Consider the following 18,806-nt stretch of genomic DNA (forward strand, 5'->3'; position numbering starts at 1 on the left):
TTATTTTATTAATATATCAGCGTCTAAAGGAAAGCGGAAGTGACGTAAGGAAAGTTGTAAAAGTTCACTAAGGGGAAAAGAAATAATATACAGGGAGTCCCTATATTCGTGTCATCTTTTTAACGCTTTATATATAATAGATTGTTATAGATTGTTATAGATTGTTATAGATTGTTATAGATTGTTATAGATTGCGACCTTTTGAGGAAATACCGAAAATATAATACAAAGGTTTTATAGAAAGCTTGCAGTTTTTCTCTATTAGCGGTGGTGAGGTAGCGAATCTCTTATCTTATAAAATACAGACGTTACTTAAAAAAAAGATGATTACGTCTAACAATATGGTTCTTAGCAAGCGTCTTTAAGGTAAAAGGAACCTGTGCATGATACTTACTTTCAATCAGTACAACTGTTTAAGAAATCTCGTGATCAATGAGTCAGTGGTATTTGACAAATATATAATAGATAACTATCTGGATAAATCATACACAATTTAGTGTACGTTATAGCAAATCAAACACTTGACTAACAAAAACCAAGGTTTTCTAGCAACTACATTTATGCTAAAAATTAAAAAAAAACTTAGATTTAAAAAAAAAAGAAAGCATGTTCCATATTCCAATTTGGTTTTAAATTAATTTAATTTTATAATGTATTGATTTATTTATTGTGGTTTTAAAATCAGTTACAAATTTTATACATAAAACTTTTAACTTTTCATCAAACAAAATATAGAAATATGCAAAAACCTTCTGAGATACATTTCAAAGGTGCTAGGATTTTCAATAGCGCTATTAGTATATGCGATTTGAATGTGACAGACAGACAGAATCACAAAGCTATTAGCAGTTCTATTCCATGGAAGCTGATAAAAATGCATTCATAAAGAATACAATTTCTTGCTATATCTTGCTATACCTTTGTTTTTCAGATCTCAGACATTCTAAATTCTCTGAAAACTCTGTGAAATCATTTTGATTTTCTAGGACTATACACAACGGCTGTGATACATAGATAAGTGCTCCACTCTTAATGTAAAGTTATGAAGACCAGGGTCACACTGCTTCTTCTATCCCTCGGCTTCTCGCTGAGCAAGAAGTGCAACATAGCGTCCAACATCTGCTCGACCACTTACGTGGACAGGCTGGACCTACAGCCCGTGGGCTGCAACGAAACCTCGATGTGGACCTTCCTCTGCAGGTCCAAACTTTCCTGCGCAGCAACCTGTGCGGCGAACAAGACCTGCGCGGCTTTCCGCTTCTCTAACAAGAGTGGAACCTGTTCTATATGTCCAGGCAGTCTCATTCAGTCTTTGAACTTCACATCCGGTCAGGTCATCTCTTGGACGATTCAGAACACGGAGAAAAACTGGAACGTATCCTATCCGGCCTTGAAGTATACAAATCAATCAATGGCTGTTCCTCTAGATGTTAATCTTGGCACAGTGGTAAGTAAATAAATTTTGTTATTCTGACTTCACTGTCCAGAGTTGTTGATTACACCATTTGTCATCCTAATAGTTCTGGAATTTTTGAAGCGGACTGGAAAAGCTTGAGTACGTATTTGTCAACCTACACTTGAGACTGGTACACAAATACCTTCCATCCTGTTCAACAATTGTGTTACTGTGTTGCTAACTGATTGGAAATGCAATCGTTTTTATGAATTGACATTACTAGCATTATCCACCGGCTACTCCCGTTGATTTGGTTCCCAGGAAATATTTTGTTTATTTTGGCCGAACTTTCCTTACCCCCCCCCCCTTTTTTTTGATCTTCCAAAAGAACGACCCGCATTTTAATGTTTTCTCCAAATTAATTTTTGTCTCATGAGTTCTAGCATGTGAATCAGAACAACCTGTTCTCTTTTCCTCTCTGCTTCTCGCTCTCCCTATCTTCTCACTTTTAGTCTCTCTGTCCTTCTCTCTCTTTCTTCACCCCCCCCCTTTCACTTTTTTTTCCCCTGCGCATCGTAATGCTTTCCCACATAGATTTTTAACTTGAATTTAGCTGGCCCTCTTCATAATGCTCCCCTTTAGAAAAAACAACAACATACTTTTGGCTCGTGATCTCCTGTATGACTTTCTCCCTTGTTCCGCTCACTCTTCCCAAAACAAACAGTAAGTCCTGCTCACAATGTTTTATATTCTTAGGCCCTTTCTTTTTCTTGGTCGTGAATTCTAATATGCCTGAGACTCAATGCTTAGCATCTTTGAAATAGTTAATACTAAAGTTGATAGCGTGGACGAGAGGCTAAGTACGCTTGAACACCCGAGGGAGCAGAGTTGTGTTTACTGAGCGCCTAAAGGCAGCACGGATAAACCTTCTCCCATATACCCCCCAACCGACTGGTCCATAAATGAGATTGGACCATAGCGCTCTGAGCATGCTATAAGCATGAAAGTAGAGCTGTATAAAAGCTATTATAATAATAATACTATACTATGTTGTTTATTTTGGAATGGATCGTATAAAAAAAAAACACTTTAATTGGAACGGTCCCAGTTTTAACCCAACCCACTCTCACACAATTTTGACCCGTGAATTCTATTGTTACTTATCTTCTTCTCCTAGATAAAAAAAAATGTCCTGCAATCAATCTTGACTTGCGCTGGAATTTGGATTAAAGTGAGGAGGATTCGCGCAACACGTCGACCTCACTCTCTCGCCCTAAAGCCCGTCCTTTTCCGGAAGCAAGATTTGGTCAAGACGTCCGGGGACAAGTTTGGGTGCAGTGGATGACCAGAGACTTTGTGCCTTGTCCTGCTCTTAAGTGTTCCGCAGCACTGTGCTGGTACTTGCGTTTCTGTCCGATTAGTCTAGTTTTGTGACGTTACGCACAGGCGCCAAGTCCAGACTTCACATGCTAGGTTTGACAGAACCTCAGTGTACTGAGTGCCATGGACACGTTAGATACCCTCTACCTGGTTTAGCCGGCCAGTCAAAGCCATTTCCGTTGTGTGGCCGCTGCGCATGCTACAGCTTCTGGACAGGTGAGAGTTGGGTACCGAGTGGGGACCAAGAGTGAGCATGCTATAAAAAAGAGGGTACGACTGTCTGTCCACTAGAGGTGCTACCCCTTACACCCTAACTTATACACCATATACTCAAGTACTACATGTTTCTATTCCTATAGGTCCACCTTTATGGATATCTGTATGACCTAAGTGGGTTTTACTTAGACTTCAGACAGGACTACATCGGCAACAACATCACTTTCCACTTTCGATCCAGGTATGCCTGGAATACGTACAATCCTATACTGGTAATGAACAGCTGCGCTAATAATGTTTGGAATACAGAGTCCAGGCCAGTCATGACACCATTTCCGTTTGCTGCGAACCAAACGACCCATGTGCATGTCCTAGTGATGACCAGTGGCTATCAGGTCTACATTAACAGGACTTACTGTTGTTCTTATAATTATATCTTGCCCTACGCAAACACCAAGTATGTGTGGATTTTGGGATACATTAGCGTATATGAGATCAGTGTTTAAGAGAAAACAAAAAAAAAAAAACTGCGTTCTTTGATTTATTATATTGAATATTGATCTGTTTGTTTAATTTGTTTTGTTATTTTACTTCTTCCGGTTGATATGTTTTGTTTTTAATGCAGGAATCAGCATCATCTCTAAATTGATTTGTTTAAATGTAGGACATGTATGAGTAGATGCCTGGTCGTCAGTGATCCGGCCTCGGATTGTCTGCAAGATAGTTCTGAGTCTCAAACCCAGCCCGCTGCCATTCTCTGACATTAATCTTCGGACTAGAAGACAAGCCTTATTATTATACAAACAAACTAATGTCGCATAAATATTTCCTTTCAATTAAAGAATTAATTATGCTTAATTGAGCAAGTATAGGTTCTTCCTGTATTTTCCATCACCAATATGTTGTAGAATTCTTTCCTTTATTTCTTCTTACACCCAATGTATTGTTGCCGGTTGTTTGCATGTAGCACCAAACTGCTGGTAGACAACTAAACCGTTGTAGGCGTAATGTATGTTAACTAATAAAAATAAAAATAACTTGAATAACTTCCTTTTGTGAACAACCTAAAAAAAACTTTATGTATAATATAAACAAATTCAACTTGTGATAAATGAAATAAAAGTACTAGACTTTAGTAATAATATTCTTTAACAAAATCTAACTCACTACATTTGATTACAATAACACAACCTTTCAGTCTCTCTATCTGGAGTTGTCTCCCCTAACTAAGACCAAGTGACGACAATGCCACATATGTTGCATCATTCACAACCAATCGCTAACCTCTTCCCACCGTCACCATATAAACACAAACACACTCACACTCCACATTACCAGTTCAATGACATGACGACCAGTGTAATAACATGACGACCAGTCCAATGACATGACGACCAGTGCAACGACATGACAACAAGTACAATGACATGACTACCAGTTTAATGACATGATGATCAGTACAATGAGATGACTGTCAGAACTTTATTGAATTGATTACTAAATAATTATTAATTTGTCTAGGTATTAAAATTAATATTAATTGCAATGTTCGTATGTGTTATAATTAATGTATAATTTATTATTACTTTTATATTAACCTAACAGAAACACCATACACACTCAGTTGTACATAAATTCATAAACGATTTGTAGGATTTAAAGACCAACTGAAGAGGTTTTTTTCGAAATTGAGATAGCGATTGATTTAGATAGTAGATAGCATCAAAGTTAGTTCCTAAAAATTTGAGATTTTAGAAAAGCGTATTTATATTAGAAAAAGTAATTTGAAAGTGTAAAAAATAACGAGATTTGAAAATCAGCTTCAATGGCCGAAACCGGAAGTGACGTATTGTAATGGACTGAGAAAATGTAAATAAAAATAGACATGGCTGGATACGTTATTGATAGCGATTCAGATGATAAATTTATCTAAATCTAGCTGTCCAACAATTTTAAATGATACTTATCATGGGATGCACCAAAATGCCTTGAAGAGAACTCTACTACTTTTTCAAAATATATTCTAGAGCAGACTATTGAATTAATATAATTATAGATAGATTATAATAATAGGACTAGTCACTAGATCTAGATCACTAGCACTAGACACTAGATTGTGACTAGATCTACTACTCAGATCTAGACTCTAGAGTGACTCTAGACCTAGTCTACTCTAGTAGTAGTCTCTAGTATCATCAAGTACTAGTAGATCATCTAGAACTAGGTCTAGGTATACTATACTTAGACTATACTAAGTCTAATAGTTATAACAAAACTAAATGGTTAGATCTATCTATATTATTTTCTATATCTCTAATTCTAGCTAGGCCTTCTTTTCTAACACTTTTACTAGTCACTCACTAGATCTAGAGTTTATAAATACTTGACTTGTATTATTGTACTAATTGTAGTAATACTACTTACTAGTAGTACTAGTAATACTAATAGTTTATAAACTAGTAGATTTAACTAATTAAGTAGATCTAGACTAATCTAGAGTAATCTAGACTAGCCTCTATGTTAAGCCTAAGCCCAGTCGCCAACATTTTTTGGTAATAGTTTGTAATAGTAAGACCTAGTGAGTAGTGTCCTAGCAATAGCATAAAGATTATTCATAGATATAAATATAATATTATAATAGTCAAGGACTAAACCTAAAGCCTAAGCTAAATCTATATAGAATATATTTATACTCTTTACTAGCCCTTACTATACTTATTAATAAGGCTAAACTTTAGATCTAAAAAAATAATAAGTCATCATTTATATTGGTAATATAAAATACAGATTTTTACTAAACACATGTGACATTTCTTTAAGTCTTAAACTTTAACAGGGCCGGTCCTAACGATTGCGGGGCCCTATGTGAAACTGATTGCGCGGGGCCTAGTCTGGGTGGGAATAAGGATAATAAGTGAAAATTAAGATTTCGTATTTTAAAAAAATTCGACTTTGAATTTTATTAAATCTTTACTAAGTACAAGATTACGATCAAATTAACTTTACTTTACGAACTTTGCAACCTATGGTATATTAAAATGCCAGTCACTCTATTAAAGTAAATAAAGTATGGAAACTTCTGATTAAAGTGAAAATTTGCCTGATTATTACATTTTAGTACATGAAAGCTGACAATGTCTTATTTCGTTTATCGCGCGTAGGATTAGCGTTTTTGGAATGAATGACACCCACAATTTTGTCTATTTTTCAGGAGATTTTTATGAGATTTCCAGGTTTTATATATACCGATATATATATAAATATTGCAATTTAACTATTACACCTAGAATTAGCACGAAGCCTATGAAAGTGCAGGGCCCACTGCGACCGCATAGGTTGCAGTGGCTTAAGACCGACCCTGGTCTTATATATATTAGATTGCCTAGACCTAGAGTAGAGTAATTTATTATTATTAAGAACAATAAGAGTTAGATGTTGATGTTAGATCAGATAATCGGTATAACATATATATATAATATATATATATATATAACCACTAGTTCTATATATGTATACATAATTAGGTATAAATGTTAATAAATAAATTTTTTAAAATCTATTTTACAGAAAACATATATGACATGTGGCATACAGACAAGTTTACTAGATGGATCTTTCATCATTTTGGAAATACAATATTCCCTGTGAAACAAATCACAGAAACATTCTACAATTTTATTTTATATAATAAATACCAATAAATGTAAATACAAAATTACATTTTAATAGAGTTCTTCATTATACACACAACATTATTTTAGTATGTTCCTTTTCACTTGCTAGGTTTAGACAAAGTTTCGAATCAGGATTTAATATTATTAAGTCATAGCCCAAAACTCCAGCAGGATGTTAGTTAATGGCAGTGGTCAATGTTTGAACCTGAGACCACAGAGAAGACAGTTCGGAATGCAAACCACACAACTTTCTGCGTTTCGAAACCTATTCAAATTTTGATCATTTTTATGTTAATGCAGATCTGAATGTCCATTGCAATGATGACTTGATCTGTAAAGGGGTTACATTTTTTTTAAATAAGTTGGATCTCATTCTTCGAATGATGCTATTTATTAGAAATTGCAACGTGGAATACATATTAGAGGCTAAAAGAAAATCCACTGATGAGGGAAGACGTAGACATCGTAAAGAACATTTAAATTGACCACCAGCTGAATATGGTTATGTCTTCGCTGGACGCGGCAAAATATCTAGTTTGCAGCTGGGGCTGCGTAGCCATGGAAAATACTGCATTTCTCATTAATCTTTCGGCTCGACTGCCAGCCTTATTTATTAAACACTTTAAATTATGAATAGCTCTGCATTTTTTAATAACAATAAAAAAAAAATATATATTCAGTGATTAACTGGCAATAATTGGGTTACTAAAATTTAATAAAATGAGTTGCATAATTACATCAACAGTAGCCTATATGCATTACTTAACATTATATTGATACTATAATTTATTTTCCACTTTCCTGACTTCCCAGAGAAAAGAAAAAAACGACAACTCCTTCTCCAGTAGGATAATCTCTTTCATTTATAGTCTAAACACAATTTAAAACTTTGTTACCTACAGTTACAGATTAACTTGCTAACTTAACTATCTAATAATCTAATGATTCTATTCCAATCAACAAATGAGTCAAGCGTGAGATAAATGAAAACTCTTAAATTTTTAGATATATATTTATAGAACTATGTAAGTATATAGGCCCGAATATACGGTACGAATATATTTAAATAAGAGTGTAATAAAATCCATATTTCGTATATTAATAATATTATAGAATTGGTAGATCTAGGTCTAAATTTTGCCTTATAGATTAGTTTTTAGAAATTTAGATCTAGTACTTTTTTTACTAGTAGATCTAAATCAGACTACTTTTAAGTCTAAGTTAAGGCTATAGTGTTGTACGGGGTTGTGACTCTAGATTCAAACTAAATATAATCGTAAACTACAATGACTACATTGAATGAGCTCAACATTCACATTGTAATAATTGTTTTTTTCCCATATTGGGCCTATTTAGGGACGACTATAGGTTAATAATCACTAAGTGTATAGATAGTTATATAATTTTAAACTTTGTTTTTTCTAGATCTAGGCCCAGCACCTCGATCGGATCAGTCTAAATAGATAGGTCTTATCTCTAAATATCCAATACTACTACTAGATCTAGACTTCATCTAATTGGATTTAGATCTAAATTTAGGTCTACTTCGTACATCATTAATGATCTGAGAAAAGAAGATCTAGCTCTTGATCAAAAGCGCAGTAGATGTAGAACTAGAATAATCCTGAAGCAGTAACATAAGCCATAAATTGCGTAACTTGACTAAAACGAAACATGTGAACTGAGGCGCGCGGTACTGCGTGGGCTGAAACGCTGTTCGCTTGACTAGATCAAGAATAAGCCGACAAACAGTAGATCTAACATGCAAAGCCATAAATTGCGTGATTTGACCTAATTTCCCCAACTCTAACATCCACATTTTATAAATTGGTGTGTTTTAGTCGCCTTTGTTTAAAAAAAAACTGGCATTCCTGTAAAGAAGAATAGGGAAATACGCTAAGCCATAAACTGAAAAATTTGACCTAATTTCCCTTAAACTACGTCATCGACCTTGGTTGTCTGGGAAATGCTGATCTCGAATGGCTTCGAGATTGTGAAATTTAAAAGTCCCTAAAACGCACATTAAATTGCTTATATCTAAATAATTAAAAAGAATATATGTCTAATATTTCGTATGTATGTTTCTTTAAGCATTATGAAACTAAAAAAAAGTATTACACCGGTTTCCGCGTCTGACCCCTAAACCTCTTCAGTTGGTCTTTAAATTAAACTATAAATTAAATCCAATGAGATTTATACAATGAAATGTCATATGATTAATGGTAATGATAAATGACTACAAGTACATATAGTATAATATATATATATATTGTTACGACCCTATTGGCGGCGCAAAAGGGTTAACTATAGGCTCAGCTGACACACCCGTGAATCACTCAGGTCAGCGGGGCCATGGACAAGGGACAGTACTACGATTACACGCAAATATGACCAATGTTATGGTCATGTGATCGAAAGCCTGCGGTACGAGTGACACAGTGTGTAAGAAAGCGGCAGTTCAAGACCGGAGAGCGTTGAGACTAGGACTGTTAGTTGGCCATGAAGTCGGTCCTTGTCGAGTCCTCAAGTGTTATGTACGAGTCTAGGAAGAAATAGAGACAGTAGAGTTCTATACGGTGATGTACAGTTTAACATTCGTAGTAGCTTATTGTGTTGCCAATTGTGTCGTATTGGCTGTCTTCTACTTATTCACTCATTATTAAAGTACCAGATTATTGTGGAGCTCTTGTTGGCAGGTTCTTGATGTGTTGATGTGTTGTGTTGTGTTTAGCAGTGTTTATAGAAGGCCGGAGTAGAAGAGAACCGTAACACTGGTGTCAGAAGTGGGATCGGATCGTATCGGATAGGAACGGATCCGCTATGGCTACTATGAAAACGTTAGACCAACTCCGTGTGAAGGAACTGAAGGAAGAGCTCCGTGATCGAGGCCTGAAGACGAGCGGCAACAAAGAAACCTTACAAGCACGCCTTCAGGAAGAACTGGTGAAGGAAAAAGAAGATCCGGACACATATCTTTTTGAGGTCGAACCGGACTTGCTGGAACAGATCAATTACAAGATAGACGCCATGGACACCAAGATAGACACGATGGACTCGGGAATCAAAACGGAGTTATTGGCAATGAACCAACGCATACATGCTGTGGAGGTGAGAATCACCAACATTGACGAGCAGATGAATCAGAGGGTCGACGCAGTGAAGAAGGCCATCGACGAAATGAAGATACAAGTCCAACGCAAGCACACAAATGTACCAGAAGCAGATATGACGTCATTTGTACCTGAAGTCTCCGGGAAAATGAAGCCCCCCGTATTTGATGGTTCCGTGTCCTGGTCAGTATACAAGAAGCAATTTGACGCAGCAGCCAAAGTTAACAAATGGATCAGTGAGGAGGAGAAAGCAACAGCCCTTGTGTTATCCCTAAGAGGAAAAGCCTCCGAATTGCTACAGTCTCTACCGAACCAGCATGACTTCGCCGCCCTAGTCCAGGCTATGGAACTCCGATACGGGGATGAACATCTGCAAGAAGTATATCGTGTGCAACTAAAGACCAGACAACAGCGCCCCGATGAAACACTACAGGAACTAGAGACAGACATCGAACGCCTCGCACATCTGGCCTACCCAACCGCCGCACAAGATTTTCTGGAAGTCATTATTACAGACACTTTCATTGATGCCCTTCGAGACCCCGAGTTAAAGAAAGCCACCAGAGTTAGTGGTAAACGTAAGGCCAGTGAAGCCCTCGTATATGCTCTCTCATATGAAGCCGCCAAAGACGCATCAGGGAGCACTCATCAAGGCCGAAGGTTAGAAGTCAAAGAGGAAGAATTTACACAACTTGTGAGAAGGGTGACAGAGGCAATAGATGAACGACGAACAAACCAAGTACCAGAAAGTCAACCTAGGGTTCCTGTACGATGCTGGAATTGTGGTGAACTCGGTCATATACAAAGAAGCTGCACTAGAAAATTTGCACAAACTGGAACCCATTACAGATCAGAAAGGTATGCACGACCAAATTCTCGGGGCTACCAGGGAAACTAGCACGCGCCGGCTTCAAGGGGCGGAACCCGGCGACACAGAGAATGAGAGCCCCTGCAACCATCATCCCGGTCGCCGTGCTAGGGCAAAGTAAGAGTCTAAAGGTCATCGGGAAAATTGGATGTCAAAACTATCACTTCCTCCTTGATACTGGTGCCTCACGATCAGTCATCCGGACGGATAAAGTGGACAATAGCAAGAAAACGCCAGTTAGGGCCTACTCGTTGAAAACAGCCAGTGGAGAACTGATGCCCATAAAAGGCCTGATCGACATAACAGTCGAGATCGGAAATCAGTCATTCAAACACGAATTCCTGATTGCTGACGTCACAGATGACTGCATAATAGGACTCGACTTCATGCTGAAATATGGCTTTTCTTTGAATATCGGCGGAGGCACTTTACAATGTGGGGACCTCGAAGTACCCTTGCTTGGCGACGAAAATGAAGAAGATGGCCGAGCCAGAAGGGTTACGTTGGTGGAAAATACAACCTTGCCTGCTAAGTCGGAAATGATCATTTGGGGGAAGATTGAGGACGACTATCCCACGACAAAAACCGCGCTGGTAGAAAGCTTGAACACCAACTACAACGGGATAGCAGTAGGAAAGACACTAGTCACGATTGGGAAAGACCAAAAGGTACCCGTAAGAATTATGAACCTCGGCACAGAGGAGAAACATTTACGGGAAGGAAGCCTCATCGCTGGTTGCCATGCTTTAGAGATGATAAGAAACTGCAGCAGTGAAAATCCCGACGGAATACTCAAGCCCAGTGAACCCCAGGTTACTAAACTTCTGGCAGAAGCCAAAACGATCTTGTCAAAAGAACAGTACACCAAAGCAGAACGATTCCTAAGAGAGTTCTCTGACATATTGCCATCTGATGAAATGGACGTTGGGCGAACAAACCTGATCCAGCATCGAATAGACACAGGAAACACTAGGCCCATCCGACAGCAACCACGTCGCCTGCCGCTAGCAAAACATCAAGAAGCTATGGACATGATAGAACGAATGAGGCAGCAAGGGGTTGTTGAACCATCCAACAGTCCGTGGTGTTCACCCATAGTCTTGGTAAAGAAGAAAGATGGATCCACTCGATTTTGTGTCGACTATAGATTACTAAATGACGCCACACACAAGGACAGCTATCCGCTTCCTAGGATTGACGACACATTGGACACACTTGCTGGGTCACAGATCTTTTCCACCCTTGACCTAAAGAGCGGTTACTGGCAAGTGGGACTACACCCCGAGGACAGAGATAAAACAGCCTTCTCTGCTGGTAATGGTCTCTGGCAATTCACCGTGATGCCTTTTGGCCTCTGTAACGCCCCAGCCACCTTTGAAAGACTAATGGAGCATGTGCTAAGAGGACTCAACTGGACCACGTGTCTTGTTTACTTAGATGACATTATCGTCATAGGCAGAACCTTCGAGGAACATATTGCAAACCTGAAGGAAGTGTTTGAACGAATTAGAAACGCTGGAATGAAATTGAATCCAAAGAAGTGCTCCTTGTTCAGAAGGACTGTCAAGTACCTTGGGCACATCGTGTCAAAGGAGGGAGTCAGCACAGACCCGGATAAAGTTGAAGCCGTAAATGGATGGCCGATCCCCGCTAATATCCAGGAGTTAAGAAGCTTTCTTGGACTCTGCACGTATTACAGACGTTTTGTGCCTAATTTCTCTAGCCTCTGTAGTGCCCTTCATCAATTGACAGAACCGAAGCGGCCGTTTATTTGGACAACGGAATGTCATGAGGCCTTTGAGAGACTTAAAAAGGCTCTTGTTTCATCGCCCATTCTGGCCTACCCGATACCAGCAGAGACGTTCGTACTTGACACTGATGCGAGCAATACCGGAATAGGTGCTGTCTTATCCCAAAAGGTAGATGGAACTGAGAGAGTCATAGCTTACTTTAGTCGGAGCTTGTCCAAAGCCGAGAGAAACTACTGTGTCACAAGACGTGAGCTACTGGCAGTTGTTGATGCCATACAACATTTTCACAAATACTTATATGGGCAAAAATTTATCATTAGGACAGACCACGCTGCTCTACAATGGCTGTTGTCATTTAAAAGTCCGGAAGGACAAGTCGCCAGGTGGATTGAACGTTTGCAAACCTATGACTTCGAGACACAACACCGAAAAGGACAAACTCACCAGAATGCTGACGCGCTGTCTCGACGACCTTGCAGAATGGAATGTAAACACTGCAGCAAGGTTGAAGAGAAGGAAGTTATCGTTGATTGTCGACATCTTGGGGTACAAGCTTCCGGGTCATGGTCCGACGAAAGAATCCGAGAAGACCAGTTAAAAGATGAGGACCTGGCTCCCATTCTGCTTATGAAGGAAGACGGACAAAGACCAGAATAGCATCACCTTTCTGATAAAGGAGCTGCTACCAAGGCATATTGGGCACAATGGGACTCACTGACAATCGACAATGGAGTTCTCAAGAGGGTCTGGGAAACGGCAGATGGGACATGCAATCGCTTACAGCTGTTGTTGCCTAAAGTGAGAGTTGCTGAGGTGCTGCAAGAAATCCATAATAATTCCAGTGGGTCACATTTAGGTGTCAACAAGACCTTTGAAAAAGTACGCCAGCGATTTTACTGGTTCGGCTACCGGGATGATGTAGAAGAATGGTGCCGAAGATGCGACGCATGTTCAGCAGCAAAGGGCCCGCACAGGAGAACGAGGGGACGTATGCAGCAATACAACGTCGGTAACCCCTTTGAAAGAATAGCGCTCGATGTAGCCGGACCATTTCCTGAATCCCAGAGAGGAAACAAGTACGTTCTAGTAGTGATAGACTATTTTACTAAGTGGCCTGAAGCGTATGCGATACCAAACCAAGAAGCCACCACCATAGCGGAAACACTTGTGGAGAATTGGATTAGCCGATTCGGTCCTCCCAGGGAGTTACACTCCGACCAAGGTCGAAACTTCGAATCCAAGATCTTTCAAGAGATGTGCCAGGTACTCGGCATCGAAAAGACACGCACAACCCCTCTTCACCCCCAGTCAGATGGAATGGTGGAACGATTTAACCGAACATTGGAACAACATCTGTCGAAAGTCGTCGATGAACGTCAAGAGGACTGGGACACCTATATCCCAATGTTCCTTATGGCATATAGAGGATCGATTCACAGCACCACCGGTTACACTCCAGCAAAGATGTTGTTCGGCCGAGAGCTGCAACTACCTTGTGACTTGCTATTCGGGATCCCGGGAGATGTGCCAGCCTCTTCGACAGACTATGTCGCAAATCTCCGAAAACGGATGGAGAAAACTCACGCTCTAGCCCGCAGAAACATCAAGATCAACAGTGACCACATGAAGACAAGGTACGACAAACGGGCCAATGCCGCTGGGTTTCATGAGAACGATCTGGTGTGGCTGTACAACCCACAAAGACGAAAAGGCAAGTCCCCAAAGCTTCAAACAGACTGGGAAGGACCCTACCGCGTGATAAAAAGAATCAACGATGTCGTGTATCGAATACAGAAGAGCCCAAGATCCAAACTGAAGGTCGTCCACATCGACAGACTCAACAAGTACCATGGTGAAGCTGGATCTGCCCGGGACGGACAGATCTAAGGTGGTGGCACAGATGGGGGTAGTGGTGTGTGTAGTCAGCCGTCGCTTTGCTGCAGAAATGAGTGCCTCCGTCAGCCAGACAGAGCCAGACAACGTTGTGTTACAGCCAGACAGAACCAGACCACGTTGTGTCTTACATCAAGCCTGTAGCTGGGGACATTAAAGACATCTGTCTTTCTGTCAGTGCTGATGAGAGGGACCCGAATCCTGATGGCTGCACTCAGATGTTTGGCGAGAACTTTGTGTGTCGAGCTTTGCAGGGAGAACGCCAACTCCAAGAAACCCATCGGCAAGGTCTGCACCCAACAGACGTTTGTCCAGCTGACGAGACCTGGTGATGGTCAAGTAAGTGAACTGGAGCCTGATGCTGAAGATGAGGGTCCTTCGCAAGTGGAGTGCTGCCAACTTGCTCCGCTAGTTTGCCCTCCGGACAAGCCTGAAGATGATGTGTGCCACTATCTCCCCTCCTGTGGACCTGACACCCATTCCCAAAAAACCCGTCTCTTGAAAACCCTATGAAACAACCTGATAGGCCAGCGATCTTGGTGACCCCAGTCCTGACATCCTATCCCTCCCCGTGTGTTAAGTGGCTGCCCTCAGAAGTGAGCGACCGAAGAAGGCGACGTTTGCTCAGTCCAAAGTGCATGGCGATGCAACCACGACGTCAGTGCAGCCAGGTGAAGGTCACCTGGAGTAGGAGAAAGAGACATACGCCGAATACAACGCAGATGGCTCCATCGAGATGGCAATATAAGCCCATTGTCGCCCCCACCGATAGACCTCCTCCTGCATCGATTCACCTCCACTGCCCATGTCGTGTGATAGATTTTGTCCGGGACGGACAAATCTGAGAAGGGGGCAGTGTTACGACCCTATTGGCGGCGCAAAAGGGTTAACTATAGGCTCAGCTGACACACCCGTGAATCACTCAGGTCAGCGGGGCCATGGACAAGGGACAGTACTACGATTACACGCAAATATGACCAATGTTATGGTCATGTGATCGAAAGCCTGCGGTACGAGTGACACAGTGTGTAAGAAAGCGGCAGTTCAAGACCGGAGAGCGTTGAGACTAGGACTGTTAGTTGGCCATGAAGTCGGTCCTTGTCGAGTCCTCAAGTGTTATGTACGAGTCTAGGAAGAAATAGAGACAGTAGAGTTGTATACGGTGATGTACAGTTTAACATTCGTAGTAGCTTATTGTGTTGCCAATTGTGTCGTATTGGCTGTCTTCTACTTATTCACTCATTATTAAAGTACCAGATTATTGTGGAGCTCTTGTTGGCAGGTTCTTGATGTGTTGATGTGTTGTGTTGTGTTTAGCAGTGTTTATAGAAGGCCGGAGTAGAAGAGAACCGTAACAATATATATATATATATATATATATATATATATATATATATATATATATATATATATATATATATATAGTTCGTCCATCGTGGTTCGATGATGACCACTTTGTCATCCAGGGGGCTGAGGGCTTTGCTCTGGGGGTTTTATGCCTCCTCATGTGGCTGGTGAGACCTATGTGAGCCCGGAATGTTCGGCCGCACACTGGGCAGGTTAATCCAGCTGGAGCTAGTGTCGTTTGCCTTGCTTTTCTTTTCTGGCGTTTTTCTTCTGCCAGCGTTGTTCTTTTTTCCTCAGTAACCTGTGCGCCAGTTTTCACAGCACGACGCCATGATGCTCTGTCATGTGCCTCTGTCTCCCAGGTGCTTGGGTCAATGCTGAACGCCTTCAGAGAAGCTTTGAGGGTGTCCCTGAAGCGCTTTCTTTGACCACCTTGCAAGCGCTTTCCTTCGCTTAGTTGGCCATACAAGAGTCGTTTAGGGATGCGGTGGTCTTCCATTCTGTAGACGTGACCTGCCCATCGCAGCTGGGACTGCATCAGGATTGTGTGGATGCTTCGAAGAACTTCTGTATCTGGTATTTTTTCTTGCCATTTGACATTTAGTATTTTTCTCAGACATGTCATGTGGAAGTGGTTCAGTTTCTTTGCATGTTTACTGTACACTGTCCATGTTTCTGAGGCATAGATCAATGTAGGGAGGATGACGCTCTATAGACCCCTCGCTTTGTGTTTGTGGTGATACCACGTCTGTTCCAGACAGTTTTAGACAGTCTGCCATAGGATACCTGGCCTTGGCGATACGCAGGTCGATTTCACTATCGATTTTTCCATTTCTGGAGAGTGTGCTGCCAAGATATGTGAATTATTCCACTGCGTTTATATCCTGTCCATTTATAGTATATAGTATAATATAGTTCAATCAAAATACTTAAATAGTATTTAAAAAAATATTATTGACCTCATCAATGTTCCATTTCAAGACAAAGATTCTATGAAAGATTCTCAGCTCACTTCATGGACAAATGTTCATGGTAACACAAGTGTCTTCTAGCCAAGACAAATGTTCATGGTAACACAAGTGTCTTCTAGCCAAGACGAATGTTCATCCAAGATGAAGAATCAAAGTTCAGAGTAGCACCAAAACTCACAACGTCTCAATGTAACATCAAGTCTGAATATAGAAATCTGGAATCTAGAACCTCAGACTCCAAAGCTAAAACTTGAAACCTCAGACGAAAAACCTCAGACGAAAAACTTGAGGCCTGAGACCTTATAGAAAGACAATAACAGATTCTTCTACTCCTCTAATCTTCTAATCTAATTACAAAATACGAATACGACCGAAGCTATATTTAAAACTTTACAATGTGAAATAAAACTTACCCTAAATAGGGGTCAAATAATCCTTCAAGAATATTTACGAAGGCGAATGCGAAGGCTGTCCATTAACATTAGCATAAGTATAATTCAGAAACTCCAAAGATACAGCTTGGCTCTACAGCGCAAGATGGAGTGAATGTACCAAACAACCAAGAAGAAAAATGTGACGTCATATGAAAAATTACGACGAAAAGACTAGTACACAAGAATAAAATAGCGCGAATGACGTCATCACCTACTGATAAAAGTGGCGCTATTAGATAGTGAACATGTATACTATACAACTAAATAGTTGCGACAATGACGACCAGTTCAATGACATGACGACCAGTACAATGACATGACTACCTGTGCAATGACATGACAACAAGTACAATGACATGACTACCAGTGCAACGATCGGACGACCAGTAAAATGACATGACGACCAGTAGAATGACATGACGACCAGTACAGTGACATGAAGACCAGTGCAATGACATGACGACAAGTGCAATGACATGACTACCAGTGCAATGACATGACGACCAGTGCAATGACATGACGACCAGTGCAATGACATGACGACCAGTGCAATGACATGACGACCAGTGCAATGACATGACGACCAGTGCAATGACATGAAGACCAGTGCAATGACATGACGACAAGTGTAATGACATGACGACCAGTACAATGACATGACGACCAGTGAAATGATCGGACGACCAGTGGAATAACTTTAATCTTTTATTTTAAACATCCAATGTGGGTGTCATTGAGAGCCAGATAAACTTCGGACCCCTTACCGGTTTCAATGTAGAAATGTAAATAGTATTTGAGCTCGTGTTTGTGAGTTTGAAAATTGAATGATTACCTAAAGTTCAATGTAAGCCAATTAGTTATATCATTAACAGATTTTTTTATAATGTCTAATCATTTGATTTTTTTTAACGTCAGCGCTTCATGGAAATTGAGGTAAAAGAAATGAACAAAAAAACTTAAAGAATTCCAGATCGAGTTTTACAAAAAATTTAGACATGCAAAGATTTGAACTCTTAAATTATATTCTTAAATGGAAATCTATGTCAATTTTTATGATTACGATAACTAGGTAAAATCCCTTCAACTATTTATCTATCAAGCTACTAGTCTTTTTGTCTCTAATCATTTTTGTTATGGTTTTAGACAGGACAATGATATAAACTATTAGATTCCTATTCTTGATGTTATAAGCTTTATTATTAGGAGTTCAAGATAATCTCTGTTATACCATTTAACTCTATACTCTCTATCCACCATATATCTTCATACATATCTATCTATCTATCTATCTATCTATCTATCTATCTATCTATCTATCTATCTATCTATCTATCTATCTATCTATCTATCTATCTATCTATCTATCTATCTATCTATCTATTTAATTATTTATTTTTTTAGCGACAATGAATATTTTAGATTTCTCCAGACAGATACTCAGAGATGAAACTAAATATTAAGGCTTTGAGCTTTTATTTAAATGAAGAATCTCCTGTTTGATTCTTATATTTAACAATAGAGTAATCGTTAGAGTTTACTTGGTTGAAAAACAATTATTACAAAGAATATCCGCTATTTTTTCCACTTCACGTGGCTTTTGTTCTCCTGTCCAAAATGTTATCTAAAGATTGGATATTCAGCGGATGTTTCTACAAACTCCTGTCAACGGTTTTAAAGCAGATTATAAAGAATTGTATTATTAGGCTTCCTCCTATTGGCTGATTCAAAAAGTACAAATGCCCATAAATGTCATGGAATTTAATATT

General features: G+C 39.7%; 1 protein-coding gene and 1 long non-coding RNA gene across 2 annotated transcripts in view; both read left to right on the forward strand.

The window, feature by feature from the left end:
• LOC106055766 (uncharacterized) overlaps positions 1-3,944 on the forward strand; it is a 6,754-nt gene extending 2,810 nt beyond the window's left edge. The window contains exons 2-3 of the mRNA XM_013212207.2: positions 932-1,447; positions 3,136-3,944. Coding sequence (XP_013067661.2) covers positions 1,043-1,447; positions 3,136-3,498 — 768 coding nt within the window. The 5' untranslated portion in view covers positions 932-1,042 and the 3' untranslated portion in view covers positions 3,499-3,944. The remainder of the gene's footprint in view (positions 1-931; positions 1,448-3,135) is intronic.
• Positions 3,945-4,651: 707 nt separating this feature from the next.
• Positions 4,652-6,707, forward strand: LOC129923211 (uncharacterized). Its single transcript, XR_008775139.1, has 2 exons — positions 4,652-5,274; positions 6,560-6,707. It is a non-coding gene; the product is annotated as an uncharacterized LOC129923211 (long non-coding RNA).
• Positions 6,708-18,806: the final 12,099 nt, after the last annotated feature.

Source organism: Biomphalaria glabrata, chromosome 15 (genome assembly GCF_947242115.1).
Source record: "Biomphalaria glabrata chromosome 15, xgBioGlab47.1, whole genome shotgun sequence".
In the NCBI taxonomy this organism is placed as follows: Eukaryota; Metazoa; Mollusca; class Gastropoda; family Planorbidae; genus Biomphalaria; species Biomphalaria glabrata.